This window comes from Phycodurus eques, chromosome 12, assembly GCF_024500275.1.
Source record: "Phycodurus eques isolate BA_2022a chromosome 12, UOR_Pequ_1.1, whole genome shotgun sequence".
NCBI classification, from domain to species: Eukaryota; Metazoa; Chordata; class Actinopteri; order Syngnathiformes; family Syngnathidae; genus Phycodurus; species Phycodurus eques.
In genome coordinates, this window is record NC_084536.1 from 18986184 (window position 1) to 19005561 (window position 19378).

The 19378-nt window shown below is 39.5% G+C and overlaps 1 protein-coding gene across 4 annotated transcripts in view; it reads left to right on the top strand.

Annotated features, from left to right (window-relative positions):
* epha3 (eph receptor A3) overlaps window positions 1-19378 on the top strand; it is an 85217-nt gene that overhangs the window by 40722 nt on the left and 25117 nt on the right. For 3 of the 4 annotated variants that reach the window (XM_061691181.1, XM_061691183.1, XM_061691184.1), the window contains exons 4-8: window positions 4196-4351; window positions 6135-6494; window positions 13394-13518; window positions 18309-18471; window positions 18644-18749. In XM_061691181.1, coding sequence (XP_061547165.1) covers window positions 4196-4351; window positions 6135-6494; window positions 13394-13518; window positions 18309-18471; window positions 18644-18749 — 910 coding nt within the window. The remainder of the gene's footprint in view (window positions 1-4195; window positions 4352-6134; window positions 6495-13393; window positions 13519-18308; window positions 18472-18643; window positions 18750-19378) is intronic. The other variant, XM_061691182.1, reaches the window with a different exon arrangement.

The window sequence follows — 19378 nt, forward strand, 5'->3', positions numbered from 1 at the left end:
GAGCGGGGTTCAATCCCCGGTCCCGCTTGTGTGGAGTTTGCATGTTCTCCCCGTGCCTGCGTGGGTTTTCTCCGGGCACTCCGGTTTCTTTCAACATCCCAAAAACATGCATTAATTGGGAACTCTAAATTGCCCGTAGGTGTGAATGTGAGTGCGAATGTTGTTTGTTTGTATGTGCCCTGCGATTGGCTGGCAACCAGTTCAGGGTGTACCCCGCCTCCTGCCCGAAGGTAGCTGGGATAGGCTCCAGCACGCCCGCGACCCGAGTGAGGAGAAGCGGCTCAGAAAATGGATGGATGGATGTATGTTTTGATTGGACTCAAGATTATCAACAGTGTGCACTTAATCAACTGAAAATAGGTTGAATTGGAATACAGTAAATTAGTTTGACCTTATGACAAACACACATACAGACGCAAACACACCCACAACTAAGCACACACATAGTGTGAAAAATCCTCAAGCAATAGGATGGTAAAATTATATTCTAATGTGACAAAATTCTGAATGTTCAAAAATCAATTCATTACACCCATATCCTTGAGGACAATGTGGTCATGACCTCTGTATTTTTTCTAAGTGGGAAAAAAGAGAGGAGCAAGTTGTTTTCACACCAAGTAAAGTTGTTTGTCAGCAGTTACGACCTTCTGTCTCATCATCGCCGTGGCTAAGAGAAATTTGCCCAATAAAATACCATGCTTTCATCAAAGCAGATGTCGATAGCTTACATGAAATATTGGTTGATGGATTTTACATGGTAAACACAAAATATGAATACATGAAATCACAGAAAAAACAGGATGACTGGATGAGGTAGACCTGTGCATGAAGGGAGGTGAACGATTATTAGCAACGCCCTTTCTTTTCTGTTTTCTTTTTTTGTTTTGTTTTTTTGTAGACCGGATGATAAATGTGCTTGAGATGGTATGCAAACAGGAAATCAATCGCCGAGTTGTCGCAGTGCTCCACTGCTGTTTGTCGCCAGACTGGACTCGAATGTTTGAGTCGTGATTATCAAGAGAGGAATGATGACTTGGAATGCAGCTTCTATTGAGGCCATTGGGTCAAGGGTAGCGATACTTTCCCACATCCTCACTGTGACACCAATCAATGTAAAAGTAACGAGATGTAGCTCGGAGGTGAACAGGACATGAAACGTGAGAAGTCATTTGTTCCGTTTAATCTCTGTCTTAATTTGTCAATACTTACTGTATTTTCCAACACGGGCTTATCCTAATAATGAGGCAAAGCTCATTTTTGAAATCTAAAATATGAGAGCCCAGTCACAATGAAATATTTTTTTAAAAATGTAGAACAAAGATTTGATTAAAACATTTAAGGAAAATGTGATGAAAATGTATTCATACGAAAATGTATTCCAAAGTTATGGTCTAACACATTTCACAATAATTTCAAATTCATAGTTTTCTTACTTGACAGTAATTTACCTATTTAAATAAATCTATTAAACACTATTCATAAGGAGGTTGCAGAACACCACACAATGACCACTTGAGTCAGGACAAATGATTCTCTCGTGAGATGTCCACCAAGGTATAGTGTTTTTTCTTTTTCTTTTTTTTTTAAACTTCTTGTCAAATAGCGGACGACAATGGGTCACCATCCAGAGGGCATGTTAATTATTGATGAGGATAACCCATGACCGAGGCTATTGATTGAGCAAATTACAACCTTAGTTATTCATCCAACCCACATATCACATGTCAGCTGCCGTTGTATGTGTGTGCATGTGCATCCTCACAAGTGAATGATGGGATTGTGTTTCAGGCGACATTTTGTCGAGACCAGCCAGGCACTGTGATATACCCTCATGAGAGTAGTAGTTCCATGTTTTTCACTGTGAAAACAAATGTTAACACTGCTTGTATTGATTTGACGATTCATGTGTTGTTGTATGTAGTATTTCTTTACACAACTGACATTCTAGACTTTATAAGAGAAATTCTAAGAAGCTTTGCGAAGGATGTAGTTTGGAGTGTATTAAAGACAATCAAGCTGTGCCTACGATGATGTGTTGGTCCAGTCGTCATTCCTAGGTATGCAGACTCAATCTTTCGGCTCTGTGGCCATTCCGGTGGTCAGCATAATAGTGGAATAACTATTCCCTCCCTCTTTCAGAGTTGGTAACTTGGTACATACCATTTAGAATGGGTTCTGTCTGATGAAGAGGTCCTGGGTTTGTAACGGCACATATGCTATCACAATCTGTGTGCACGCCCCTGCACACACTGCTGGTGAATGTCAGTGGAACACATGTTGGTTTTCTTCTCAATGAGGAGTTAGCTCCTTTGAGTGGAATCTGATTTTGCCATCGCCCTGTTTCAGAATCCGCCCCCACTACCCGCCTTTCTTTCCTGGCAGACCCACTAAAAAACAAGACCTTTATTATCCGATTCCAGCTGTTAGGAAAATATTTCTACAGTTGTGGTTAAGAAAACACAACATATCACCACTGTCATATGAAAACTTCATAAGTGTAGGTGGAGATACTAATTCTCGCACTAAAAGTGTTATGAGAGCCTCCCTGTGCTACAGTATATAGTTCTCATGGTAATCTCACAAGTAAACTTTTGCTTTTTCAGTATTAATATTCACCATTAGAATATGTTACAATATAAGTTATACCAATATTGCACAAGTTAACAAGGTTTTCTGCATTTAATTTGTCTAGAGCACAATTTATTTTATGACTACGAATACAGAAGTAAGTCCATTTAAGAGTAAATTGAGACTAAAAGCTTTATTATTTTAGTATTTTTGTTTAGTGGTCTACAGTGAGATAAAATGGATGTCTTACCTCAATTAAGGTTGAAGGTTGGCTTTCGATTGATGATACAGTGTGTACACCACATTAGGTTCAAATCCACACTGATAGCATTATATTACAAGTTTGGATGTCCAGTAATGGCAACTGATCCAATTGGACTGAAGCCAAGTGTTCAACTGCCCAATGAATGTAATAAAATAATCTTCCCTTGGTATCAAGAGATTAACTGTTCTGAGCATCGGTCCACTGACAAAGGTCAATTTATGGGTAACAAGATCAGCTAAAGCTTCAGTTTGGCACCATGATGAGATTAATTCATTTTACCTGTTGTCTATATGGTTTATATTCCTTGCAGGTTTCTGCTGAGCCAGCGATTATCCCAATGGTTCTTTTCAGTGAATGGTTGGGGGTTGTGGCTGTCAAGTCTAATTTCCTGGCGTATCATCCTGGAGGGGATAGGGAGGGTCTGTTTTCTGGGTGTGTCAGCAATAATTGTGGTTGTCATTCTAGTAGTAGGATCATATTTGCTCATTTAAACCTGCATTTGACACACAGAACTACACACATGTACAGTCTAGATTGGATGTAGTGGAGTATTTACTGCAGCAGTGGGACCTTGGTGTGCCAATGTCAGTGATGGATAAGGCAGTACTACTATGGGCAGTGTCATTGTTTTTTTTGTAGGAGTGTGTTGTTCTGCTGCGCCAACATATTCGGCTAACTTTCCTGCAGTGGCTCTCACTGTTGTATTTCTGACAGGGAGGTCTGTACATGTGCAATAGTGTCAGTTTAAGTCTTTTATTTCGATTGAGTACTGTTTGCGAGTCTTACAATTTTCGTTTTGCATTTGGTATCATATTAACACACTGACTTTTTGGGAGCACCTAAAAGTGGAGCATGAATGCACTTTTTAACTGAATTTGTTATTATTGCATAGCTTTATTATGCTAAATAAACATTACATAACTATTTTAATTGCACGATCATAAGGAGGGGCCAAATTGTACGACAATATTAAACAGTAGAACTCCAAACTTTGCAACAACAACAAAAAAAGGCGTACCGTAGTTACATTCACATATTGGCCATGAACTTTAGCATGAGTGTGCTTTTTGCTTTCTTCATGCTGTGCTTTCTAAAAAACAAAGAGGCGTTTCATTCAAACAATTCAGGGAGTTTTTTTCTTCCATGGAGTTAATGGGTTATAGCTACATTAATGAATGTCTTACATTGTTCCTTAATGTGCATGCTCCTACTGTATTTGCGTGTGCATGTGTGTTTTTGAGACAACCCATCGTTCATGGCTTACACTTCAGTTACTGTGAAGGAGACTGTATTTCTAAAGTTGCTGCTGATATTCTCCTTCTGCATGACACTAATGTCTCTGTCTCTTTGTCTCGTCCCCAGTGTGCAGGGCTGGCTTTTACAAATCCACACTTGGAAACGTGGAGTGTTCCAAGTGTCCGCCTCATAGTTATGCTCACCATGAAGGATCATTGCATTGTGGATGTGAGAAAAACTACTTCCGTGCTGAGGGAGACCCAGCCTCCATGGCCTGCACACGTAAGTACACGTGCTTGCAAGTCTTTCTTATGGGATGCAGGTTTTGATCATCTTATTATCAATTGGTGCCTCCCAACATCTGACAGGAGAAAAAAATACATTGCAGTTTGGAAGGATTTTTCAGTTAGCAATAAAACTTAAGATAAAACATGTCTTCACCCTGCATTTAGGAGCTAATGATCCGCCATTAGTTTGACTATCACTGCACTTTAGTGTTTCATGATGCCCTAAATGCTTCCAGATTTTTCTCAATCTGACTTATGATGCGTGATTTTTCTACATCAAATTGTAGAAGGAAGATAATTGTGCTGCTAATTTGTGAGAACAAAACATCGGAAAATAAATTGATTGAGAATCAGCAAAACTATCAGCAGTTATCCACAGATTTACAAACTCAGTAAAAATATCAGTTAAGGCCATTGTTACAATGTTACTGAATTAAATTTGACAGATATAATACAAAGTAGCATCGGAACACACTGAATGGGATTTTTCATGTTAACTTCAAATTGTTGGCCAATATGTAGTATCGAGCTTGGCTTGACATTTCAGCTTCTGACCCTCCATATGCTTTTACTTAAATACCCGGATTGTGTTCAAATTAGATAAATATTCTTTCTCCAGATTTGGGGGAATGTTCTTTGTATTTATGTCGTCAATGTGTGAATTCTCTCCAAACCTACTGAGAACATCCCTGGCAAATATTTTTCTTCCATTAAAAAGAAAATCCAAGTTGATTGATTAAAAGCTGTTGACAGGAAACCACATCAAGTAAACTTCTATAGAAGAGGTAATTTATTCACGAATCACTGAAGTTACGAATGCTTATTGGTTTGATCCATCCTTTCTCCTGCTGACATGATTCTATTTGTCTTCCTCTGATGCAAATTGATTGCAGATTCATCTTACAAGCTTTCCAAAAGCCCCTGAAACTATAAATCAGCCCATTCCATGATGTCTGATTACGTATTAATTTATTAGCAAAAGACTAAGTGAGTAAAGTAATTTATCATGTTTCACCAATTGCAGGAGAACAGGAGAACATGCAAATGGATGCCCTTAGTAATGGACAGACTTAATTAGAGGAACTGTCATGACATGCTGCTATTACCTCAACACCATCTGGTCAGCTGGCCAGTGTTCCTCTCTTTTGGGGCAGACAGAGTGAAATATCGGGGCTGCAACTAAAAAAAATTATACAAAAAAAACAATAATAATCATTTATAGAGGCATGGGTGAGGATCTTTAGATTTGGCCTCCGCATTTGAAAACATGCATGCCAAACATAAAAGCAGCAAGGCAAATGTTGCATATGACGTAACCTCACATGTACCCGCCACCGTTGTTCTTAATGATCCTTTACTCGAATGGAATAATTAGAGGGTAAAGTTGAAATACAGTAATTGATCATTGGAAAAATATCAGTCAGAATAATCATTGTTCTAAAGACTGCAACACAAACCGTGGTCTACTTTTACACCAGGAATAAACATTAGGGATTATGACCTTTTCTGTTGTTGCCAACACAAACTGTAAAAATCCAAGCCTTGTAAAAGTAGAATTCAAAACTGCTGAGCTGATGTATTGGCTTACATCGCAGTCATAAAATGGCTGTGAGTGGATTTGCCATTAAATGTCATTTTCATTGCGCTGCTCTCCTTTTTTTCCCATCATCTCATGACTTCAATTTCCCTTCTACTTTTACTTCCCTTTCTCATCCTGTTTATCCAATGACCTCCTGGTCTTCTCACGTCCACCTCATGTCATGTTCTCTGACCACCAGGCCCTCCCTCAGCTCCTCGTAACGTTATCTCCTCCATCAACGAGACCTCCGTTATCCTAGACTGGAGCTGGCCAGAGGACACAGGTGGCCGCAGGGACCTCACCTTTACTGTCCTCTGCAAACGATGCCGGGCTGGAGCTGCAAACGGAAGCAATGGTGGCAGCCCCAGATGTGAACCCTGCCGAAGCAACGTACGCTTTCTTCCAAGAGCCGCAGGCCTCCAAAACACCACTGTGACAGTGGGGGACCTCCTAGCTCACACCAACTACACGTTCGAGATTGAGGCACAAAATGGAGTCTCGTCACTGGCGCCCATGATGAGGCAGTATGCTGCTGTCACCATCACCACCAATCAAGCCGGTGAGATGTTACAACAGATGGTCGATAATACCAGTCAAATATTCTGTCTCAACCGCAGCCACGTGTGCTTTTCACAAGCACGCCAAATGTGCTTCTCTGCCCCTCTTAAAACACATTAGAAGAAAGTTTTTCAAAAACCTTTGTTTTTCAAAAACACCAAAAGTAGTCAACGTATGCAACATATGACTGCTTCACTTTACAGCGTCTCCATACCAGCAGTCTTACATAGACTTTTCACAAATTGTTTCTCTTAAAAAGTATATTCACAGCACAGATCACCCATGCTAATCAAAGTCAAAACAAGGCTGAGAAAGCCCAAGGACTTTGACGCCAAGATTAAAGCAGGAAAGGAAAGCGTTGGTCTAAAGAAAGCACTCCACTGTGCGCACCGAGAATACCAGAATCACAAGACTTTAACAAAAGAGAATGAAGGAAAGAAAGGACAAAAGTAATCCTTTAACAAAAAAGAAATAACAACACAATGATTTAAAGCAGACATTAAAACCATTACAATTTGTCGAGGTATTCACAGGATTTACGTAGTCTGGCAATTATTCTTGAAGGCTTGTCTGGAATGAAAGGTTGGGTCAAAATGAGCTGTACTTCGCCAAAATAATTCCGTTTTAACTAACTCACTGGGAGTATCAACATTTTACTCAGTACTACAGACAAATGGTTGTACAGTATTTCAATTACATCCAGCCAAAAACTTTGGTCAGGGACGCAACTGCCTATCTCTAAACTCTACTAAAACACCCATATGGACCATCAGCGTCTCTGTTGCAGGCGGTGCGCTGTGTGCCTGATTGGTCTTTCGGGATGTCATGTAGAAGCAGCAGGTGATACGAGGACATGAGTGTTGAAAGACAGAAAGATCTGAGAGATAACAGCAATTCACTGGTTGCAGGTCAAAGAATACAAGGGTGGGCTAACTTAATCAGTATATTTTAGGTTATTTATTTTAAAGTTGTGTGAAGCATATGTATGTCAATGTGGAAGAATGGAAGACAAACACTTATTGTGTCCCATACTTGAGGCTTTCTTTAAGCGCCTTCCAGTTTCTTTCTCCGAGTGTCAAGATTGGGTTTTAGTGGTGTTGGTGTGGAGGCAAAAAGTGGAGTACCCAAGTGCAAGGAAGCAGGGAGATAAGGCAGGAGTCTCAAAAAGTTATTCAATTAAAAAAAAACAAAGGAAGCAAAAACTAATTTAATAAAGAAAACAAATACAAATTCAAAGTAACACATTGAAACAAAACATTCACCTCTAAGAAACATGACGAAGGAAACATGGGATATGACAACAATATGGCAACCCGGACTGAACCAAAACAGGGAACTAAATACAAGCAAACAGACGAGACAACAAGGAGCACCTGGACAAGACACGAGTGGCTAGAAGGAGCTAATTGGTAGACACAAGGGACAGGGCTGACAAGAATAGGTGGAAACAAAAACCTAACAAGCAAGACAGGACATTAACATTGACAAGAGACGTGGGGTGGTGGGTGGGGGTGACATGCCATAAAACAAAAACTAAATCTAATCAAAACAAATATCACAAAAACACGGCTCATGACACAAAGGCTCATAAGATGTGAACATAAAGTGAAGGGGCACAAACAGGGAGGAAGCAAGGCATCACGCTACCTCGTAACAATGCACTGAAATTACTTAAAATCATGTTCTCAAAGAATGAATAGCAGTAACAGAACTGCTGTGTTTGGTAGGGCATGTGGACCACATGTTGCTTTGATATTTGTATTTGTGGCTGCCACTGCTGTGGAGATGATATTGGTTGCACATTACAGGCCCAGTTTCATTTCTTTTGCAAGATATTGTTTTTTTGTGGACCAGGAATGGTGTCCGTAGCGCTTTTATTTATTTTTATTGTTTTTGTTATTGATTCAATTCTGAGACCAAGCAGCACAAGGGGCTCCAGGATGGCCTGTCTAAACAAATATTTTATATTTACAGCTGTGTTACTTGATCCTTTTAAATATCACAGGTGCCAAAGAGTATATACTGTCGTCCTCCAGAAATGGTCTCCCTACTTTGCGATGACACACGAGGATAGATATCTGGGTCACGAGCAGCAGGACAGAGGAAGGAGACGGCAAGGAGTCACGAGACACAAAGGAGACTTAACAAACTGCACGCGATCTAAAATAGCGTGAGGACTGAACGCTGTCTCGACTCAGCCCTGGATACGGCACGACCTGGTTGACATTTGAAGTGATAACTTGTGACAGATGCACAATGAAAAATACTTAAATGTGTTATCATCACTACTGCTACACAAGACTCCCTTTTTATTTAATGCTTCAGCCTTCAATTTAATTTTCATGTTCAACTATAGTCACACCAATCATAAATGCTTGATATTTACAAGTCAAGCCCATGCTATAATGTAATCATGTTCAATGACTGGAGCCTGACATCTGAGAAATGAAAATGTCATCCGTTTTACAGGCAACCTTAGCAAAACATTGGGCTCTTAAAACTGCCATCCCTTTTAAAAAGATATCTGACCAAAGATCTACAGCAGCGCTCAGAAGATCAAGAAGGCAAAGAGTAGTCATGCTTCCATGTTACATATTTATAAGTGTAAAATACACAATACAGTACAAAGTAAAGTAAAATGAAAAACATGAATTTTGCTATTCATTCGCAGAGTTTGGCCTTTGATTTGATTGGGTGTCTTCATGTTGGTTTAGACTATTATGTCTTTTTTTGATACCTGACAATATTTGTTTTTCTATTATTTCATCTCTCACAGCTATTGTGTCTAATTTATGAATCATTTTAGTCGTGTCAAAAGGCTGTTTACAAGTTCAGGCGAGTGACTATGCTTACAATATATTTCCTATGCACACTATATAGACAAAAGTATTGGGACACTTGGCCTTTACACCTGCAGGAACCACACATAGAATGAGATATACATTTGGTCTTCCCTTGGTAGATAAAGCAGTTTCAGTGCTCAACTCGAGAGTGTATCCATGCCAATGTTCGGCCAATTATCCAGGATAACATTTGTTTAGTCAGAGGGCACCGGGGTTAAAAAAAAAAAAAAAAAATCTCTGTTCGACCCTAGTGAGGAGAAGCGGCTCAGAAAATGGATGGATGGATGTTCGAATTCAGCCCAAAGCTGTTTAATGGGGTTGGTTTGGGCTTTCAAGTTCTTGTACATCAATCATCCAGCCATGCTTTTATGAAGCTGACCATAGACGAGAGGCAGGGTACAAGCCTGACTGGTCACTAGTCAATCACGGAGCACAAATAGATAATTTAGGGTCTTCATTTAACCTAACATGCATGTTTTTGGAAAGTTTATGAATAATCAATATTTAATTTACTTCTCTGCAACACATTGTTGGAGGAGACAACCTATAGCAACCCACATGAGGCAAACACATGGAATGATTAAGGTCTCTTCGATCGTGTGGCAGCAGTCAAATTGTGAGAACTCATAAAGTTACAAAGCATTTGTATGAATGTTTGCTATAATTACATTGCATGGTCCCAGCTGGGTTATATACGAACCAGACCTACTGTATTTTAAATTAAAGGACTTGGATTCGTGGCACATATATGTTCTGCTTTTGTATGTTTGTTCATTTATGTATGACTTGATTGAAGAGGTTAAAGCTACTGAAATTTACAGCAATGCATTTTTGACTGTGTGGTTGAGCAGGGCTTTATCATTATGATAAGTATTACAATATGTGTAGATAGTCAGGAGTATTTTTTTCTGAATATATATTTGACTTGAAGAGCGCTTATCAATGCTAAGGGCTATGCGTGCACTGAATACTAAGAACTGTTTGAGTCATCGCCAGTAGAGATGGAGCTTTCAACATTGTTGTAGATCACACAAAGATGCAGGTGGAAACACACGCTTTGAAGCTGAAAGACACAATGCACACTTCACCTGACTAGACTCCCACATAGTGTATGTGCATGTCTCTCAGTCTGAAGAATATCTCCGCCTCCAGCTGTACACTCTCCGTTAGCCCTGGGAGTTAACAAGGATTAAGATGTCGGTGCGCCAGCCCTACCTGATCTACTCACACAAAGAGATGCCAAAGCTGTTAAAAGATGGATTAAGTGTTTCCCTGGGTAGTAGCGCTGTGTCCGGGCGGTACGGTCAGATAGATTTCCTCCTCTCATCTCTTTGCCCTCCAACTCATGGTCATCGTGATGTTGACTAAGTCTGTGATCTACATTTAAAGCAGTTTACTCCAAAAGTAACCTTCTGAACACCTCTTGAGCCAGATGGAGGGAGAAAATAATGGTACATACTATACAGACAGTAAACATAGTGGCCACTAGCCATTTTCACTCATTTAAGCCAGACATAATATAAGTAACCACTTTCTGTCACAACATTTTCAGTCGATTCAATCAGGGAAAGATTTGGCCTTTGATACATATTTAAATAAGATTACTTCCACATAGTGTAAAAGTGTGAAGGCAAAAGGTAATTTGGATCTGTTTGCTTCTTGGAAGGATTATGCAAAAACCGGAAACTGATTTCCATAGGGAGGGGTGGCACGTGGTGCTGACCGAGAACCCATTACAGTTTGGTGAAGAGCCAAGTACAAGTGTAGATGCAATAATATATTTTCACTTTTCATTGTACAGTTCACTGGAATTGAGGCCAAGTAGGGCAGTGACCAATCTGATCCAACAGATAGAGCAGTACATGTAGTGCTTGATTGGAACAGTATAGCCTGACACATTGTGATTTTTCAATCAGAAATGTCAGATGGACAAGTTTTGGATTCTTTGACTTTGGCAGATATCTGAGGTCTACTGTATTGAGGTTCACAAGTGGTGCAGTTTCTTTTCCATATAATGGTTAGATAATTACAACGGTAATTATTGTGCCATATACTTTTTAATTATGATTTCCGTATTTTTATGAGGCTTTAATTTATTTTTAGTAATGACTTTAGCGCATTAGGTATATATGAGTTACAGTGTGCTCCCTGGCTGATGGTCCTTATGTATGACAAGTATTCCCATACGTGCTCCTTAAAACACTTATTAATTGCACCACAAACCATTATTGGCCTGGCTTGGAAACCAAGTCATAAAGGTACACTATAGGCAAAAACAAGAAACAATATATTAAACATTTTAGAAACAGACAAGCCTAAACAAAGAGAGAACAATGGAAGGAGATCCAAAACAAAGATACAAGGAACTCGAAGTTGCCCTCAAGCTGCTCAGACACACTAAATCATTACCGCCATAAACCACAGTGCCATTAAAAAAGCATGGCCTCACCCCACTATCAGAACCAGGGGGCGAGGAGGAGTGGGCGCTATGGAAACAGATTCTCCCCATCTGGATTCATTATTGGAAAAAAAAAAAAAAAAAAAAACTTCCAGCAGAAATACACATGGGTATATGCATGGGAAGACAAAAACACACACCCATGCCCACAAAGGCACACTCTGTGGCTTTACAATACCAATCAACCAAAGCTCGAACATTTCAAAGACAAACATGTTTTTTCCTGTGGTCTAATAAAATTAAAAGTCAATGCCTCAGATGGAGAGCGGGCCCCGAAGCTGCCTGGCAATTAGAGAGCAGTAAAAAAAAAAAAAAAAAAAAAAAGAGAGAGAGAGAGAAATGAGAATGTAAGTGTATAAAGATTGAAAAGGATGTGTGGAAGACATACAATTACTAGAGTGGGACCATGTGAACCTCGTGAGGTGAATGACTTGTGTGGAGAACTGGAGAATAAGGACTACATTTAATTTAAAAAAATCTACGAGCTAATGAGCCAGAAAGTGAGCTGACTCATTGTCTTTCAAATGACTGCCACAACATCATTAATCTTCAAATATTGTTGCGGTAGCCTATAGCTGGGACCTTTTCTGTCCTTACCACTGTATAAAGAAAAGATCAGTGGATCAATAAGGTGGACCAGAGCAACACCAATTTAAGCTACAGTTGGTGTGACTCGAACTAAACTACAGTAGAGATGATAAACCAGGCCCTCTCATCAACATCACAAAACTCTGACTTTACAAAGGTTAATTCCCACAGACACACTCCAAATCTTGTTGAGTCTTCCCAGACAAGCAGCGGCTACTCCACATAAGTTCCCGTTTTCTGTTGGTGTAATGTCCAGGTGTCCCAAATACATTTTTCTGTGTTGTGCAGCAGGCCACAAGTATTTCTTGAAATTGTTTTTTTTTTCTTCCAATATGCTCCTATACATTGGACCTTTCACATAAGAGCCATATTTGTATCGAAAAAAGAAAACAAAGAAGTGAGAGAGGACCCTCAGAGCAGCATGATTTAAAATGAGCCTTTTAGGAGTATGAATGAATGATAAACTGATATTCTGTTTTCGTCTGATGACTTTTAAGTAAATATGGAATATTAATATCAGTAACAAAAATCTTGAGGACCACTGCCAGCTTCTATTTCCCGCTATGAGATGCATCAAAAATGTTATTTTTTCTCCTACCCATACTCCTTGAGTGTGCTCAGGCACACATGAACTATGCTTAGAGGATTGGCAGCGACATCATGTATGTGTTTAGGTAGGGAAATATGTTAGTCACATACACGAGTTGCGCTGAATTATGATATCTAAGCACTCTGCTCTTGTGTCTATGTCCCTAACTTTTCATGAGAATTCTGTCTGTGTTGTTTGCATTTACTATTTTGTGTAAATCATCTATATACACCCCCACAATCCAGGGCTATATCCTTAAATGTGGCCCCATTGGGCAGAAAACTGAATTAGCCTAACAGGAAGCATAGACAATTGCCAGGATGCAACACCGGCAACTGAACTTCCATTGAACCTCTCATTATATATAGGAGAACTCACTGTCTCACATGCTCTATTTTTCTCTCACTGTATTTCCTATCCAGCTCCCTCTCCAGTAATAGTGATCAAAAAGGAGAAGACATCACGGAATAGTGTTTCCTTGTCTTGGTTGGAGCCAGAGCGACCGAATGGTATTATCCTTGACTACGAGATCAAATACTATGAAAAGGTTGGTACTTACTGGATCACTTCACACTTTTCCTCATTAGCACTTATGTGCTAGCCTTATTTTAATTTCATTTTTCAAAAAAAGTTCACCTCAACAGTGGAACCTTAAAGGTAAAACATAATCTCCTCCACAACAATGGCCAACCTCTAATTTGTTCTGATTTCAAAACACCCTTTCCTGGTTCTGTTCCTGCTTCTGTAAGAAATGGCAACAAAAAAGACAACGCACGCACAGAGTTAATCCTTTATCGCTGGCTAAACGGAGCTCTTGTGATTTGCTACGCCTGGTGTGTTGTTATACATGATGACGGTTCAACCGTCAGGATTTAATGCGACTTGAAAGGACAAAATTGTACAGAATTTGAAGCCTTCGGTTTGAAGAATCATTGTATTCAGATTTTTAACATCTCACACATGCTTGCAGTATACTCCTGATCTGTAGAACATAGAACACATGGAACACTAATTATTTTCTTGAAGTTATTGTTTCCGTACGGTCTAAAACAGTCATTAAGAATTGTGGCTTGTCACATTATGAAAATTTAATTAACATTTGCTGTACATCCCCCTTGATGGGTTGCAGGAAGATAGACCCTAACCCATCTGAAATTGGAGGAGAGGTGAGATCATCCTGGACAGATTGCTCATACATCTGATTCAGGAAGTATGTGTTATAGTTCAGGATGAGGTTAGAGAGAAGTGTTTGGGTTGTTGACAGAACAGTTGAGGATAACTGTGTTTGTCTCTGTGACTGACCGGGACTCTCCGCCTTTTCTCCCCCTTGACAACATGAGACACACAACTTGAACTCACTAAATAGCTTCATCTATTAAAAATGCTTTGGCAAAAGTTATTGTTTTTGACAGAACCCTCCCAGGATTCTGATCCGTCAGAAACATCATTACTCCAAATAAAGAAGAGCGCACTTAAAACACCTGTGCAATCCAACTAAAAAGTAAGCTTCTTGCGTATCCTAGACAGGGGAATGAAGGTTAAATGTGATATGGAAATATAGTGAAGTACGATTATATCTTAATGTAAACCATTAATACACATTTAAACGATTCTTGTGTTTCGGAAAATTGCATGATGTTATCAACGATATCCAATTAAAATCAGCCCCGAACTTATTCAACTTCCCCACCTGCTTTAGTCACCACCGAACCTTTCGAAACAACTTTTCATTCCTCGTCTTGTCATCTTTATGTTTGTCTTTGACTTTTCACACCAGCTTGGTGATATCGCTCCCCTTTACTTATTCTTACCTTTTTTCCATGTTTCATGTTCTGCCTCTCATCTTGTCCTCCCCTCTCCTTAATGGAGTTTTATATTTTATGGCAGACACTAAACGGAGTCGTTCATTCATCTGTGAGGAAAATTAGTACAGAACGAATTACGTCGGCTTTCAGCGCCAATGCTGTTCCATGGCTGAAATTTGATGGTGAAATTAGCAATAGATGCAAGTTTAGTCACTTTAGCAGATTCATTGCGTGTGAGAGAGAGAGCGAGTGTGTGTGCAATTATGTGTTTGAGAACAGGAGAGAGACTAGAAAGTGCATGTGTGTCCCCAGATCACAGTTTGCTTCAGTGCCAACCATGGCCCCTAATCTCTTGATTACTAAGCAGACAGAAGCAGTCTCCTCTCTAAACTCCGCTCCCTGCTCAGCCACCCTTACCTAAGATGCTAATACACGGCTGGAAAACACCATGGGGAAAAGTTAATGACTGATACTGTGCTTTTTCATTCACACACACTTGCGCACACACCACTAAAACACAAAATGCTAATTCATTACAAGACGATGGAGAAAGGAAAAGGTGGGTTTTAAAACGGCGTAAAGCACAGGGCCTTTGTATAAATCCTTGTTAGTCACATCCAGGGACACTGAAGGACATGCACACAAACGCTAACACACTTTCCATAGGATTCAACACACCGACCAGCGATTTTAAACTTCAGACAGAGGGTTCTTCCATGCAGATGATTGAACAAGGACACCAGTGGGAGACCCCTATAAAAAACACAGTATTTGGGATCTGGCCTCTTCTGATAGGTGGTATAGGTAAAATTGCATGCTAAGGCTGAAGGCCACATTGGAGCACACAAAGTTGTTAAAGACATAAGAACAAAGTCACACTTTCCAACAAAAAAAGGCTGGTGAGACAGACAGGCAGACTGCCAGACTGACTAGGATGAAAAGAAAGATCATTCAGTAAGAAGATGATGAGCTGCGCTGGATAAAACCTAGTTTCCACTTCTTTGTTTGTGGTTTTCTCAATACTAAGGCATATTAATAAGAAACTCACATTATATGCTCCATCCCTGTAGAACAACGATTTCAGATACTTTGATAGATGTGGACATATCAGGTTTAAGCTATCCAATCCAATGTCCTGTCGTAAAAGGACCAAATTACAAATTAATACTTTTTCTTTTTTTTAATCTACATTGTAAGTAGCTTTTTTTAAAGCAAAAACTTATCATATACCTGCAAACGTCAACATTGTTTTGAAAGGGTTTTAGTGTTGTTCGTACATAATAATGTTCCACAGAATGTCAATGGTGGACAAGCCAGGACAGCAGGCAGGCCAGTCAAATAGTGACACTATTTTATAAAGAAACCACACGACAGTAGTTATCTTGCTTAGAGTTATCTAGCTGGAATAAGCAGGGATGGCCATAAACACGCATCTTCTGGGTGGCAGCACATGTTGCTGGGAAACCTGGAAGTGCTTTTCAGCATTAATAGTACTTTCACAGATGTGCAAGTTACCCAAGATGCCATGAGCACGAAGACACTCAATGTATCATCAAAGATTTTCAGCTTCAAGCTGGTAAAAATCTGGATGTCCTTTTCCTCCTAGCCTGGAGGACACAATTGTCCGTGATGTTCAAAGGCAGTGTGCAATGGAGACTCATTACACATCAGCACATTTAAGGATAGTTTCTACAATTTGGTAGATTACTTTTGGAATGGTTTAATCGGTATCGTTTTAAGAAGATGCACTTTATCACAGATAAAGCTTTCTGTAGCTTTATGAATGGAATCACCCCAACGATGCAACTTGTATGGTGCATGAGCCTTTGAACAGACCCTTTATCATCTGTGTCACAGGGATCCATATCTGGCCAAATGGTTGTTCCACATTTGAATTTCATAATTTTTAGCTACTGGGAGGTGGAGCTAATATTACATATAGTAAAGAATTAATAACATATGATGCAAGCTTATTCAAAACAAAAGTTGAACTAATTGTGGGCCCCAACTGTATGAAAGCGAAATAATATTAATGACATTGTCTTCATTTGTCTTACATGCTCCTTGCGGTTTTATCTAGTGTGACTAGAGATTGTTCTTTTCATGAATTTCTATAAAAGAAGTTCTTCAAGTTGTTGACTTGCCGATTTAAAATATATAATGTTTACAATATATATTATATGATTAGCCAAAATCGGCCTGTAATGGCCTTGACATATCTCCATATTCTGTAAAAATCGATTGTGACCAAACACTGTGCAGTTCTTGCATGTGTTATCAATGTCATCTCTAGAGCACACAGACCTTCACATGCACAAGTCTGGTGTGTTTATTTGGCTTTACATGGAAGGAATCCTGTTTAGCATTTTTGTGTGTATGTTTATACAAGCAATCATTTTCTTCAGCTTTGTTTAGATTGCCAAAGCGGCATTACGGCTATAGTGGTGATCAACAGTGTAGTTCTCTGGTGAGACGCACACATGGACAGCCCATAATCACACAGCTTGCCAATGCTATGCTTTGCCCTTTCACATACACACCCATAGACACACACAGACACACATATAGGTCATCTTACCACACCTGTGTGTGATTTTAAACGGGATCCCATGCTGTCCTGACCATTGAATGGTGACAAGCCGTGAGTGGATTTATAGTTGCGATGAAGAGTTATCCTGATGCAGGCCTGCTGTATCAGTTACCTCCTCACACACATACCAGTTTAAAAAGCTTTGTGCTCTATAAAACTCTAATCCCCTCATTACTGGGCGTGAAGTCTTTTCATATTGCCCTGTGTATGTGTGTGTGTGTGTGTGTGTTTCCTTTTGCAATGAGGGTTTGTAAATAAACCAGATTTTAGAATGAGGATTCAACTCTGTCTTGACATGGTTTGGACTTTTATGTGCTTGCCTTAGTTGAGAAACACAATAATTTTAATATTGGTCATGGTGGTGGTACTTGAACAGCAAAGTTGCTGTTTTTTTAAGTGGTACTTGCTGTAAAACGTTTGAGAACCACTGTACTAAACCAATGTGTAGTGCTGTCGAACATTAGTTGTTTTACTGTATACACGGTGAAAAAAAACATATTTTTGAAAAATGATTTTGCTTAAAATAAGACTGGCAACCCCTTGATGGGACAAGCCGAAAGTCACAACATGTTCATAAAAATAAGCTTCTCCCCTCAACCTAATGAACATGTTAATATACTGTCTGAAAACGTCACGGCATAGTACTAAGATTGAAGTGTGATTTTCTCTTGTGCAAGATTCCACATCTGGTTGCAAGGTGAAAACTCAGTGTTCTTGCATTGCTTTATCAGCATAGATCAGCAGGAGAGAAGTCGTAAAATAGAGAGGCCATAATTCATCAGATAAGGGAAAGCTGTCAAACTGTCTGCATTGTTTGGGTGTGTGTGCTTATATGACAGTCCACACTCTCAGATGACACACTGCACATGTTGTATTCATTAATATGTAGACCCAAGGCTGTGTATTTAATTTCTCTGTCTGTATTTCTGCCTTGTCTGCTAGGAGGAGCAGGAGACCAGCTACACAATCCTTCGGGCCCGGGGTTGTAATGTGACTCTGAACGGTCTCAAGCCCAACACTGCCTACCTGCTGCAGATCAGAGCCCGCACAGCAGCTGGATATGGAGCCAGCAGCCCCACTTTCCAGTTTGAGACAAGTCCTGACTGTAAGTGGTGGCTCCAGTGCACAAAATATGAAATGTGATTTCAGAAATACAGTTTTTAAACCAATTATTCCAGCAGATCTTGTGTCCATTCTTTGTAAATAACTTTGGAGGTATTGTATGAATTGCTTGCAGCAACACAAAGCTCACTAAAATGTTACTCTGTGTCTTTCAGCAGCCTTCTCCATCTCAAGTGAGAGTAGCCAGGTTGTTCTAATCGCCATTTCGTCAGCAGTGGCCATCATCCTGCTCACTGTGCTGCTCTACGTCTTGATTGGCAGGTCTGTCCACATGTCACCACGGCATGTTGTATATATGTTCTTTGGCACAATCCTCTTGATCTCGTCTAACAACTCGATTGCGTAGATTAGGCATCAAGAAACGCCAGCCTTTCTTATTGATAACACTGGTCAACAACAAATTTATTGTCTTTTTTTTTCCTAATTTAAGACAATTGTGATGTACTGAAACCAAATATCAGATCAGTTAACCAACCTCAATCACGTCAACGTTTTGAACGATGGCCACTTTTTTATTTTTATTTTTTATGTTTTTGTTTACATGTACAGATATTTCCGGTTTAGTGGTTCAAATAAACAGAGGTTCATGCCCTGAATTTTGAACAATGATGATGTAACATTCAATTTACAGCTGCATACTTTTATCAATGTTTGCTATTAAATTTACAGTAAGCAATAATTAAGTACGTTTCTAACATTTGATTAATAAACTGTTAACAACTTGGCATATATACCTGACCTGAACAAGAGAAACCGATGTCATTTTCTGATTCAGCGATGCAAAATTTACCTAAATCAGTTGAAAAACATAGACAACTTCCAATTTTTTTATGGCTTTTTTATAATATTTTTTTTTAGCCTAATGAAATTAGAACACTGGTTCTCAGTGT